The sequence below is a fragment of the Prionailurus bengalensis genome, chromosome D2 (assembly GCF_016509475.1).
Source record: "Prionailurus bengalensis isolate Pbe53 chromosome D2, Fcat_Pben_1.1_paternal_pri, whole genome shotgun sequence".
NCBI classification, from domain to species: domain Eukaryota; kingdom Metazoa; phylum Chordata; class Mammalia; order Carnivora; family Felidae; genus Prionailurus; species Prionailurus bengalensis.
This window is the reverse complement of record NC_057351.1, coordinates 33,724,119-33,736,829: the sequence shown is the minus strand read 5'-3', so window position 1 is coordinate 33,736,829 and position 12,711 is coordinate 33,724,119. Positions and strand designations below refer to the sequence as shown.

The 12,711-nt window shown below is 43.8% G+C and overlaps 2 protein-coding genes across 26 annotated transcripts in view; both read left to right on the top strand.

Annotated features, from left to right (window-relative positions):
• Window positions 1–9,797, top strand: part of USP54 (ubiquitin specific peptidase 54) — a 133,432-nt gene extending 123,635 nt beyond the window's left edge. For 11 of the 17 annotated variants that reach the window (XM_043598039.1, XM_043598044.1, XM_043598041.1 and 8 more), the window contains 4 exons: window positions 2,578–2,696; window positions 3,014–3,154; window positions 6,438–6,624; window positions 8,486–9,797. In XM_043598039.1, coding sequence (XP_043453974.1) covers window positions 2,578–2,696; window positions 3,014–3,154; window positions 6,438–6,624; window positions 8,486–9,030 — 992 coding nt within the window. In that variant the 3' untranslated portion in view covers window positions 9,031–9,797. Of the gene's footprint in view, window positions 1–2,577; window positions 2,697–3,013; window positions 3,155–6,437; window positions 6,625–8,485 lie in introns of those variants that run through there. The other 6 variants (XM_043598053.1, XM_043598046.1, XM_043598045.1 and 3 more) reach the window with 3 other exon arrangements.
• A 1,724-nt stretch (window positions 9,798–11,521) lies between these two features.
• PPP3CB (protein phosphatase 3 catalytic subunit beta) overlaps window positions 11,522–12,711 on the top strand; it is a 58,934-nt gene continuing 57,744 nt past the window's right edge. For 3 of the 9 annotated variants that reach the window (XM_043598059.1, XM_043598063.1, XM_043598058.1), the window contains exon 1: window positions 11,524–11,718. In XM_043598059.1, coding sequence (XP_043453994.1) covers window positions 11,634–11,718 — 85 coding nt within the window. In that variant the 5' untranslated portion in view covers window positions 11,524–11,633. Of the gene's footprint in view, window positions 11,719–11,886; window positions 11,963–12,711 lie in introns of those variants that run through there. The other 6 variants (XM_043598065.1, XM_043598062.1, XM_043598064.1 and 3 more) reach the window with 4 other exon arrangements.

The following is a 12,711-nucleotide window of genomic DNA, read 5'->3' as shown; positions in this document are numbered from 1 at the left end:
CAGGTCATGATCTCGCGGTTTCATGAATTCAAGCCCACGTTGTGCTCTGTGCTGGCAGTGCAGAGCCTGCTTGAGATTCTCTCTCTCTCTCTCTCTCTCTCTCTCTCTCTCTCTCTCTCTCTGCGCCTCCCCCACTCTGCTGTCTCTGTCTCTCAAAATAAGTAAATAAACTTTAAAAAATGAAAAAAAAAGTCTATTCCCTTCAGAAGGTTCCAGTGGCTACCACCTTGTCTAGGAATCACACTTGACTTTACTTGAGGAGCACCAAATTCTAACCATTACAGCTATAATTCTTAGATCTGGCTGCCCATCAGAGTCAGCTGAGGAGTGTTTTTTAAAAAAACACAGAAAAAATTTTATATAAATGGGATGACAGCACACATGTTGTTTTTATTACAGACATTTTTCTGTTTATCTCTGATCCCCTTGCATGAGTCCCTCCTGCCTTTTATCCTCCACCTTCCCAGGTAGTAATCTAATGTGCATATTTCTGTATTTTTCTGTTGATATAATCCTATGTAGACCTAAATATACGTTTTTGTTTTTTGGTTTTTTGGTTTTTTTGCCTAGGGTTAGTATTACAGATTCCCCCCCCCCCTTTTTTAAGTTTATTTATTTATTTTGAGAGAGAGAGCGCGCACATGAGTAGGGGAGGGATAGAGAGAGAATCTCAAGCAGGCTGTGCACAGTGCAGAGCCCAACACAGGGTTTGATCTCATGAGCAGGAGATCATGACCTGAGCCAAAATCAAGAGTCAGGTGCTTAGCCAACTGAGCCACCCAGAAGCCCCAATTTCTTCCCTTTTAACTTAACAATACTTTATGAAAATCCCTCTAAGTCATCTAGTTTAACTCAATTCATTATTTTTAGTGGCTGGGCAATATTTTTAATTTTTTTAAATGTTTATTTATTTTTGAGAGAGAGACAGAGACAGAGTGCAAGAGGGGGAGGGGCAGAGAGAGAGGGAGACACAGAATCTGAAGCAGGCTCTAAGCTGTCAGCACAGAGCCCAACGTGTGTGGGGCCAAACTCAAAAACTGTGAGATCATGGCCTGAGCTGAAGTCAGAAGCTTTATCACCTGAGCCACCCAGGTGCCCCTGGGCAATATTTGTTATTGAAAATACCATAGTGTATTTAGCCATCCTGCTATAAATGGGTGTTACTTTATTTCTAATTTTTTGGCCACTTTAAATAATGCCTCAGTAAACTGGTATTTTTGCTTCTTATTCCCAGGAGTAGGATTGTTGGATAAAAGGGTAAATATATTTCATTTTTAATGGATATTTCTAAACAGCTTTTTAAGAAGACTATAACATTTCAAATTTTCTTCAACAATGTTTGAGGATATTCTCCTATGCTTTTCAGGAAATCCTTTTGTTTTGTTTTATTTTATTTTATTTATTGATTTTTAAAGATTTTACTTTTAAGTAATCTCTACTCCCAACTCACAACGTTGAGATCCAGAGTCATATGCTCCACTGACTGAGCCAGCCAGGTGCCCCTTGGGGAACCTTTTAAAAAGAAATATTCCCAGACTCCACACCACAAAGATTCTGATTCAGCAGGGCTGTGGAGAGGTACAGGAATCTGTATTTTTAAAAGCTCCTAGATGAGTCTCAGGTGGTATTGGAACCTCTGCATTTAAGTACCAGGAAATACTAAAAGTAATATTTAGCTTGATCTTTTAGATTAGTATCAGGAATATCCTCCTTTAGCCAGATACATATATTAGAATCAAAATACCAAATCAAGATATGAATTGGTGATAGACATATACACCAAATGTAGGTCAAGGGCATGTGCATTTTCAGAATGGAAGACTTAATTAGTTGTATTGGGGCGAGCCCCTTGGGAGTCACATATCCAGTTTGGAGCAGCTCTTAATAATCTAGCAAGATGTTGAGGAAGAGATAAGCATTTAGTAATGGTTCAGAATTTAAGCATTTAGTGTTTGAGAGAAGCCAATGGGGAAATAAAAGAGCATTACACATACAAAATATTGTTGAAGAGCTCCTACTCATAGTAATAGGAAGTGAAAATCAAGAGACTTGAATTTTAATTCTGGTTAATCTACTTACTACCTTTCAGACCCTGGAACTCATTTTCCTGTTATATAATATGAGGAGGTTTGATAGATGATTACTATGTTCATTTCAATTTCTAACTGGACAGAAGATAATGTTCCCTTTGTCATCACAGATGCTCTAGAGAACAACTTTGTCGGACAATTTCCTCTGTATATATTTTAAGTCTTGGGCGTAAGTCTGAGAGAAGTAAAGCTGATTGTGCTTACATAAATGAAACAAGGCAAGATGGGGACATTCAGTTGTCTGTCCACAGAGCCCCTTCTATAACAATGTTCTTTAAAGCCTGTGTTCTGAGACTCTTGTGGCCTATAGGAAACTATCCGTATTCTGAAACTCCTGTTTCTACATCTCAGGAGTACATCTTTCACTGGATTTAGGGATGCTTATTTGTTATTTCATGATAAAAGAACTGAGTTTCTTGCTCTCATGCTGAAGTTAGGCTTCGGGAGAAGAGATGGCTTCAACCTGTATTTATGTTTTCCTCCTCAGGCTCTGCAGATGGTGTGGGGAGGAGGTTGCACTCAGCCCCTGGCCTGGGTCTCTCAAGGACCCCAACAGCAGAAATGGAGCACAGTCTCCATGAAGCCAGCACAGTGCCTGCTTCTCAGGTAGCAGCCTCAGGTCCTAAAGTGCTGGCATGGGGAGGTGCATTGGGACAGGAAGTGTGGAAAGATATAACTGGTAGGGTTGGTGGTAAAGCAGGAATATGGTAATGTGGGGCTGTTAGAAGAGAACAAGGTTAATGATGGGGCTTCTTTTGAATGAGAAAAGATTGTCATATGGCCACTACCTTTCAAATACATTAATTCAGGTCTGTACTAGTGAGTCTTACCCTATTTTCTCCCATACCCCTGGGGACAGGGTCTGTGGGAAAACCATAGGTCTGGTGTTTTGTGTCTGCCTCTGTATGTCTGTGTGTTTGAAGGCTGCACCTTGCCGAGGCCCCAGCAGGGAGTATGGGGAGGATGATCAGTACGGTGCAGAGAACTTTCACCGCATCTCACGCAGTCTCAGTGGCACAGTTGTCTCAGAGAGGGACGAGGCTCCAGTCTCTTCCCACAGTTTTGTAAGTAGAATCAGGGTCTCTATTCAGAGCACTGTCTTTCTTTTGCTAGGTAAAAATACACTATATGTGAAGGGGCAGGGGAAATTAAAAGCTGTAATTTGGGGGAAAGCCATGTGCACTCGGCAAAAATGATGACACATAGTCATTACTTTATTGACATACATTTTGTTAGAACCCAGAGGGATGTCCCTTCCCTAGAGCAGTTCTGGAAGGCATATTAAAGGGTTCCCTAGGGTGAGAAGAGTCCTACTAGCCTTGAGAGAAGTCTGAGAATCAATGGCTGCTGATTGGATCAAAACCCATTGTACTAATCAAAGGAAGGGAAGAGATGGGATGAGATTTTTTTTTTTGCCTTTTCCTCCCCACTCCAGTATATGATTGAATGGGATCTAGTATGCTTTCATGCTAAAATAAAGCATGTGCTTGGCAAGAAAAGGAAAGTGATTTAAAATCTTCCTCCTTGAGGCTTTTCATATGGAATTAATGCAGTGATCTGTAGGTGAAAGGGACAACCAAGTCAACAGAGATCAACAAAGTCAGATAGTTTCAGTGGCTGGCTTTATAAATTATGCTTTTGAGAATTTCACATACTTGCCCAAGCAAATTGAGTTTTCATTACAATGGAGGTTAGGATGCAAAGCTCTAGTGCATTAAAGCTTGTTCACTAGGTCAGTTTGATAAAGATTAAAAAAAATTTTTTTTTAGATACATGATATAAAAATAAAAAGGTACAAAAGGGTACATGGAGAAAACCAAGTCTCTGTTCCACTAGTCCTTCAGATCCACTTTCCCTCCCAAACAGCAGTCATTTTTTCCAAGTTATTGTTCATAAGTTCCTAAACAACTGTGAACATCTTGCCATTCTTTTTGGGGAAGGTGGTCTTTTCTGCCTCACATTTGTTCTCATGTACTATTAGTGAATTTAATAGCAAATTGTTACTCTTCTAGGGAGCTGGCTTTCTTTCTCCTGATTCCTATACCATTTATTTATTCACTGACTCATTCTTTTAAACAAATGCTTATTGAGCATATGTTCCAGGTATTGTGCCTGGTGCTGGGGATATAGTGGTGAGTGAGCAGGATGTAGTCCCTGCTGTCATGGCCCTTACAGTCTACCTGGGGAGACAGATAAATAAAAGAATTATAATGATAGGATTTAATGCTATGGAAGCATAATAGAAGGGACATCTAAACCAGACTTGAGGGATCAGGGAAGGCTTCCTGAAGGAAGTAAAATGAATATAGTCTGTAAAGGGACTTCAAGCAGATATTCATTGAATTAAAAGTTTATTTGGTATGGCAGGATTAGAGTCTGGCGAGGACTCTGTTGGACAGAATTAACAAATGAGACTGGAAAGAATATAACTAAGAGTCATATCATGAACCACAGTACGAAGTTTGGGAGCATAGAGAGAAGTGGACATGTTGGAGAGCCAAAGAGGAAGTAAAAATCATTGGGACTTGGTGTCTGATTCATATGGGGAGAGGAGAATCAAGGATGATAACCTGGAATTATTGGTTGACAATGATGTACTTGAGGGAAGAGATATGTATAATTTTGGATATACTATATTTGAGTGGAGATATCTGGTAGGCCTTTGGATGTGACACATAAAAGCTTGAAACCAAGATTCAAGAATCATAACCTTTGAAAAGAGGGAAAGAATATTGTGAGGAGAAGGAAAGAATATTATAAGAAGGATATATCTCTGATGAATATCATATTTAAATGGTTTATCTGAAGAACCCTAAAAGGAGTGAGGACCAGAGAGGTAAAAGGGAAACCAGCGTGGCATCACTTCTTCTGTGCAGAATAAAGGAATAGTTGGCTATGTCACATGCTGAGAGGACTGGCACTTGGTCCTTAGGCCATATGGTAAATGCTTCCTATGTTCCATGCTGTGGTAGTTGCTCTGAGCATACACTGATGAAATAACACAAATTTTGCCCTTGAATAGCTTACAACTTGGTTAGGAAATAAGATACACTGGTATATAGATTGTTTTATTTAATATATTATTTATTAGGTGCCTGTAATGTTCCAGGTGCTATTCAGGGTGCTGGGAATACTGGAGTAAAAAGAAATGTATTCTACCAGGAGAGAAAGACAATAAACAAGTAAACCCCAGACAATGTATGATCAAGAAGAATAGAACAAAGCAAGGGGATAAGGAATAGAGAGGTAATAGTGGTTATTTTCAGGGCTACTTTTGATACAGTAGTGAGGCAAATCAGCTCTAAGGAAGTAACATTTGATCAGTGACGTCAGTGATATGATGGTGTGAGCCATGGGAAGACTATTCCAGGTAACAGAAACAGAAAGTGAAAAGGCTCTGAGTTGGAATGAGGTTGGTGTGTTGGGGAAAAGTTAAGAAAGTTACAGTGAAAAAGGCACAGGAATGGTAGAGATAAAGTGAGAAAGATCATCACCATTGCTACACATAGGAACTTAACAGGCCACAGTGAGGAAGTAGCAGGCTGGGATAGGAAGATCAGATTGGAGGCTGTTGGGAGTGGTCCAGTTGAGTTTAAATATAAAACCTATAGGTAGAAATGAGTGTTCTTGACAAAGGCAACTAAAGGAATCGTGAATGAGAAGTGCGAAATCAAGGGCAATGTCAGCATTTGAATCTAGGTGACTTAGGAAAATGTGGTACCAGGAGGTGGAGTTTGGAATGATGTTGGTTTGATTTTGGACATATTAGTGTTTCAAATATTAAAGGGGCTATTTCTGAGACTTTGCCACAAAAGTGAATGACTAGTGGAGTATAGTCGTTGACACAATCATCAGTGGTTACAAACTTGACTGGCAAAAGAGGAGACTGCACTATAGCAGTGACGGGGGAGATGGTGGAGTAGCAGAATTCTTGATTGTATATTTAAGGAGATACATTTTTAGTTCCCAATATTTAGAGAGAGTATAGAATTTTCTTTTTCAGTCTCTCAGTCTTTCTGATTTTTTTTCTCTTTCCTATTTTTTCTCTTTTTAAATTTCTATCTCAGTCTGATTCTACTGTTAGCATTAAAGAATGGGAAAGTGAGGGCTATGAGAAAGGTTAAAGGAAGAGGATCTGCAGTTCTGTGTCTCCATTTCATAGTGGTCTGGATGTCCCTAGAGGAGCTCATGGGAAGAGTGAGTCAATTGGGTCCCTCTCCAGAGCTAGGCAAATGGGTACTCTAATCCCCTCCATCTCCCCCTGCTTGCCTCACTGTGTTTACCCAACCATATCCTGCTGTGTGTTAATCCTCATCTTTATGTTTTTTTGTCTTGTCTCACTATAAGGATTCATCAAATGCGAGGAAAAAGCCTTTGGAAACCGGGCACCGTTGTTCCAGCTCCTCTTCCCTCCCTGTCATCCATGACCCTCCTGTGTTTCTCCTTGGTCCCCAACTCTACCCACCCCAACCACAGTTCCTGTCCCCAGATGTCTTGATGCCCAGCATGACAGGGGAGCCCCATAGACCCCCAGGTAACTCTCCCCAAATCTAATATTATGTGCCAGAATGTGGTACTTTTCAGGGATGACCTAGAAAGATCAAATCAGTATACCTATTGGGGGTGGGGGAGTCCCAAGGTGGGTGGTAAAGGGATATGAATTACCACTTTAAGATCAATCATTGGTTTAGGTGAATTGTGATTGAATCATTACTTGGGCAACATGGTTCTTTGATTTGGGGGGCTCTGGTCTAGATCTTTAGAAACTGAACTGGCTCTATCATGATAAGCTTATAAGCGACCAAGGGGAGTTAATATTCAGTCTTTAGGATCCTCCCAAAACAAAAAGTGTCATCTATTAGCTAGTTTCTCTCCTACTATCCCCTGAATCTCAGCTGAGGTATAGTCAGGAGGACAAGGAATGAATGGGAAACCTGGACAGACCCTATGTATGGAATACCTGTGCCATATATACAGACCCAGACAATCCTAGGGAAGGTGGGTAGCATCCTTTTGGCTTTCTTTGACCCTCTGTATTAAGATTTGCTACTTTTCTTCCACATGAAGAGGCTGAATCTATAGCTTAAGGCAATGATTCTCAATGGGAAATAGGAGGTACAACTGGCATCAATTAAGTGGAAGCCAGGATGCTGCTAAACATCCTACAAAGCACAGGGCAGTTTACCTACACCCACCCCCACCCCCCAACAGATAGTATCAGCTCAAAATATCAGTAGTGTTGAGATTGCGAAACCCTGGCTTACAGATATAAATGCCTTGGGGCAGGGAGTGGTTGTGGTTCTAGAACAGAAGAGTAGTATTGCTGATATGTGTCCAAATTTTAGGGAGGTTTGGATAAGCAGACCTTCTGGGTAGATGAACTTTCTATCACTCAGTGGAACAGCCAGGTAGCCAGCCCCCTTTGACAGTCGTTAGGGGCATCTGATCCATCAGGCAGTATTTTAGTGCAGCCTGTTCTGCACTAAATGTTATAGTGAATATAGGGGAGAAAGAAGGTAGCTCTCTGTTCTTAAAGAGCTCAAAGCTGAAATAATCAGAATGTGCATGCATATAAAAATATATTGCAGATGTTGATGGGCTATAAAATAAAGAATGTAAAGTATTTTTTAGAAGTGATTTTTAAAAATTATGTTTTTTGTTTTTTTTTTTTAATTTTTTTTTTCAACGTTTTTATTTATTTTTGGGACAGAGAGAGACAGAACGTGAACGGGGGAGGGGCAGAGAGAGAGGGAGACACAGAATTGGAAACAGGCTCCAGGCTCCGAGCCATCAGCCCAGAGCCTGACGCGGGCTCGAACTCACGGGCCGCGAGATCGTGACCTGGCTGAAGTCGGATGTTTAACCGACTGCGCCACCCAGGCGCCCCTGTTTTGTTTTTTTTTTTTAAGTAAAGGGGAATTGATGTGTAGAAAAGGCATTCCACACTATATATGTGGTAGGAGTGTGTGAACAAAAACAAGAGATCTCAGAGACTGAGCAAGAATGTAAGCAGAAACAGATTAACTAGAGTGAAGGTACCAAATTAAAAAAGCAGAGTGATGTTTTGGAGTGGTGGCTCTAAGAGTAGAGTTGTTACACTGAGTATACATTTGCAATATTAGGGAGCCATTCCTGGGGAGGGAGTGGAGGAAGAATTATAGTGGAGTAAAGTGGAAGTATGGCAACATTTACCCAGGTAGGAGGGAAGAGACTTGATTTTGATGTATATTAAGAATTCTTAAAAATGAAATTAAAAGCAAAGCTAGCCTTCTTCCCCTGAGGTGTATGCTCTTGGAGGTGTGGGGAGTTGAGAGGTACAGCCAGGAATGATCCTCTGGGAAGGAGAATGGTTTACTGAAGATCCTTAATATTTGGATTTCTTTTTCTCTTTTCAGGAACTTCGAGGAGTGTCCAGCAGTTTCTGGCTATGTGTGACAGGGGTGAAACTTGCCAGGGGGTCAAGCACACAGGAAGGACTCTGAACTACCAGAGTCTCCCCCATCCTTCCAGAATAGATGCCTCTTGGGGACCATGGTCGGAGACCAACCAGCATATTGGGGCCAGATTCCTGAGTACTCCAGGGTGCACGCCTCAACTGACACACACTGCCACACTACCAGAAAGGCGCCAGGGCCTTCAGGTTCCTCATGCTCAGTCCTGGGGGGATCTTTTCCATTCATCCTCCCACCCTGTGTCTCCACCATCAAGCAATCTTCATGAACCCCTGAGGTCAGCTTGGAATTTGGGTCCAACTCCTGGGTCTCGAGCCCCTGGTCCTCGAAGAGTAGATATGCCCCCTGATGATGACTGGAGGCAAAGCAGTTATGCCCCACAATCTGGGCACAGGAGAACAGGGGGAGAGGAGTTTCTATTTGTTCTAGCAGATGCTCCTGGAAGAGAGCAGATAAGGGCAAGGGCCCTGCAGCACAATAGGTGGTAAGGGTCACCCCTTCCCTTTCCTGGAACCACAGCCTTCTCTGTTAAACTGTACTGTGGAGGAGCTGGCACCCTGCATCCCTGCTAGGGTTGTGCTAGTCTCATCTCGACGTAAGAGTTGGCAGTGTCCTAGGGGTACAAGGAACCCCTAACAAGACCTGGCTCTTTGAGAGGGAATATTTGAAATTCCAATTTTCTTTCACCTAGCAAAAGGAAGCAACTGCGGTTTGGGCTCTATTTGAGCCACTTTACAGATGAATCCATATTACCCCAGACACTAGTCATTTCTTAGGATCTTAGGGTCACCATTTTATTCCTGGATCCTTTATGCCCCCACCTGCACCTGAGCCTTTATCCTGTGTTCCCTAGTATACTGCCAACTTCTATTCTTTTTTTTACTTACCTATCCTTATTACCTGACCTTCTGTCTCCCCATATCTCATCCTCAGAGGGACATGTAGCTGTGTGGTCATGGTCCTGACCACATCATTCAGGGCAGCCTGTTTGCCCCGGTATTATGAACGGTCAGCCTTCCCTGTGCCCCGACACCTTAGGCCTAGAATGCAGAGCTGCCAACGTAACATTTGCCCTTCTGAACAGATGGAGTCAGGCACACTAACACACCTTCCTGTCCTCAGCAGCAGAGCCATTACTGCCACTTGCACAGTCACCATTGTAAACCCTCAGAGTCAGCTAAACTATTTTAGGGCCAAACATACTGTTTTTGTAAAGTATTTTTCATTAATAAATCTTTAAGATAGTTGTATTTAATTCCTTGTGATTTAATTGTCTATTTAATGCCTTTTGTATGCTGTTGCTCTTTTATGTCGGGGATGGAGGGGAAGGCCTGAATAAGCAAGAAATATCAATTCCCAGGGGACTGGGGCTCCCAAAGAGAGGACCATGGCACAAACGTGTGTGTGTGTGTGTGTGTGTGTGTGTGTGTGTGTGTATGTGTGTATGTCTTTTGACTGAGTGAAGGTGAGGAGCCAAATAGTTGGATATATACTAAAGGTAGGAATTAATGGGCCCCTAAAGTAGAATGGCTTTCCTTGTTATTACTGTTGTTAGGGTATTTCCTATTCCTTTCCTGCTCAAAAACACAACGTTACATGCTTTATCCTTCCCTCCTTACGGAGATTTTTTGGGGATTCAGACCCCTCTTAGAAACCCACTGCTGATCTATGTATTCTTGGTGCCCTCCTTCTACAAGTTTGTGCCTCCTATCCCTTCCTTGCTCTCTTCCCGTGGCTGCCACTACCCTTGCCTTCCCTGTGGAATTTCTGTACTTCCTCTGGTGGTCCTCAAATCATTGAAGCAGGTAGAGCTATTGATGGTGAAGAGGAACAATTATTGCACAGAAACAGCCATTTTCACCTCTGCCTCACTCCCAATTCTCCCTCTAAAGGATATTTTGTGGGCTCCCTTTGCAAAGAATACCCTTTGGACACTTCCCCGCCTCTTTTATCCCACGTCTCAAGATCACTGAAATTGACAGAAAGAAGAGGTAGAAAGGTGTTCTTTGAGACCTTTGAACCACTGCTTACCTAATTAACACCATCCATTATGAACAGATTGAGAATTTAATGTTCAGGAGGATAGCAGGAATTTCTCATGCCACTTGGATTGTATGCCATCAAGATATATAGATCTTAGTGGCTATGCTGGTCTCTGCCCTGTGATTCAGTACATCTCCTACTGCCATACACATACCTTCTAGTAACTATTGAGTGAACAATCAGTTCTTGTCCCACTACTCCCTTCCTCATGAAGGTCCATCCCTATAAAGTTTCCGTAAGTCATCAGGGCTCAGATTCTGTATGTGCACAGAAGTACCATATGAAATATTTTTTATGAGGAACTAATTTCTCTATGTACCCCTCTGCCTCCCAAATCTCTATTTTCTGAATGGATCAAGAGGGAGGCTGTGTCCTTTTCAGGTGTATACTTTGAACATCCCTTGGTTGTCATCCCTTTCCCCTTACCTATTTTGATTCTTAACCCTTGGAGCCTATTCTGCTCTATCTATATTCTCACCCTGTGCCTTCAGACTCTTGACAGTTCCAGGCTCTAAACATAAGGGTCAGATAGATTCTCAAACTCCATTTTGAACGGTCACTTCCCTCCAGAACCTACAGTGCCTCCTCTATTTTCCTGTCCCTTACCAACCAAAGTACTCAGATTTGGTAGTCAAATTGTTATACATTTGTTTCTCTATTAGTAGGAGATTCTCAGGTTTGAATAAGTCTCGCCATCTTACGAGGAGCTCCATGAGAGCCAATGTCATGTTTCCTAGCGCTCATTCACTGCAGCTAGTAGCAATAGATAGCCCTTCCTCTTCACGGTCTATTGTTTCTGCCTGCCCAGAATTTTAACCTGATCCCTTGGCCTCGTCCTGTTTCTCTCCCAGCCTCAGTAATTTTGCCCAGGTCCCTAGAGTCTGCCCCGCCCCCGCCCCCGCAAGCGCGGTGCATGCCGGTCTTAGCCCCTCTGTAGGGAAAGAGGGTCCGCCATGTTCCCCGGCGGCGCCGCCGCTTGGCTCTGGTAGCCGCCGCCCCCGCCCCCAACCCCGCCCGGCCCAGCGCCTAGCCGAGCCCCGGGCCCAGCATGGCCGCCCCGGAGCCGGCCCGGGCTGCACCGCCCCCACCCCCGCCCCCGCCGCCCCCTCCCGGGGCTGACCGCGTCGTCAAAGGTGAGAGGTGGACGAAGCCCTGGGGGCCTGGCCTGAGGAGCTGTGTGTAAGGGCGGGCGGGAGACCGTCCCCTCCGGAGCGGGCCCGGAAGGGCGGGCGAGTGACTGGCTGCCTCCCTTGGGGAGTGGCCCCTGGGCGGGCCCCTGCTGGGCTGGGCTGAGTCGGTAGCCGCGGCTCCGCTGTCTCCCGCATGCCTTCAGGCCCGAGGCGGGGGTTTCGCTCTCGAGGTCTTCTAGTTGTGGGGGTGAGTCTCCGATCTGCAGTGAGCCCCTTTCTTTTCCTCCTGGGCCTGTCAAAGCGGCCCAGAGGCCGTGATTAGCTTCCTGCTCCGCGACAGCTGCACGCCTGGCTTGCCTGGGCGGACCGAGGGGCTCGGAGACCTTCAGCCACGCGGGGCCGGGCGATGAGCAGTCAGAAATCACCTCGGCTTTGGCCCACGCCTGCTCCCCAGTGACAGCCGTCCGCCCGATTCGCGCCTAGTTAGCGCCAGCCGCAGGGGTTCGCGCTTGGCCCTCAGGTGTCACTCTACGCGGAAACTGGGGGAACCATGTGGGATTGGACAAGGGTGAAGAGACGAGGCAGGATTTGGGGGTCCTGGCTTTAAGTGCAGAGAAGATGGAGAAAAGGCAGCATAAAGAAAAAAAAAAAACCAAAAAACCTGATCGATAGGAAAAAGCATTTACTTAGAAAACCGTCAACACTGGTCAAAGGCCAAAAAGGGTTACCCCTCACCTTGTGAACACATACCCATAGAAAAAAATTAAATATTTCTCAGGTGGGCAGAATATATGTATGTTTACCGACAACAGGTCAGCAGAAAAATTTTAAATAGAGAAATTGAGGGCAAATTGACTGTTGCTTAAGATTTCCATGCTCTCTAGGAGAGCCCATCAACTTCATACGCTGCTGTGGAGGTGAAAAACAGAATTTGAAATGATGTTTATTTACCATATGCAGCTTGGTCAATACATTGACATCATTTTAGAATAAAGT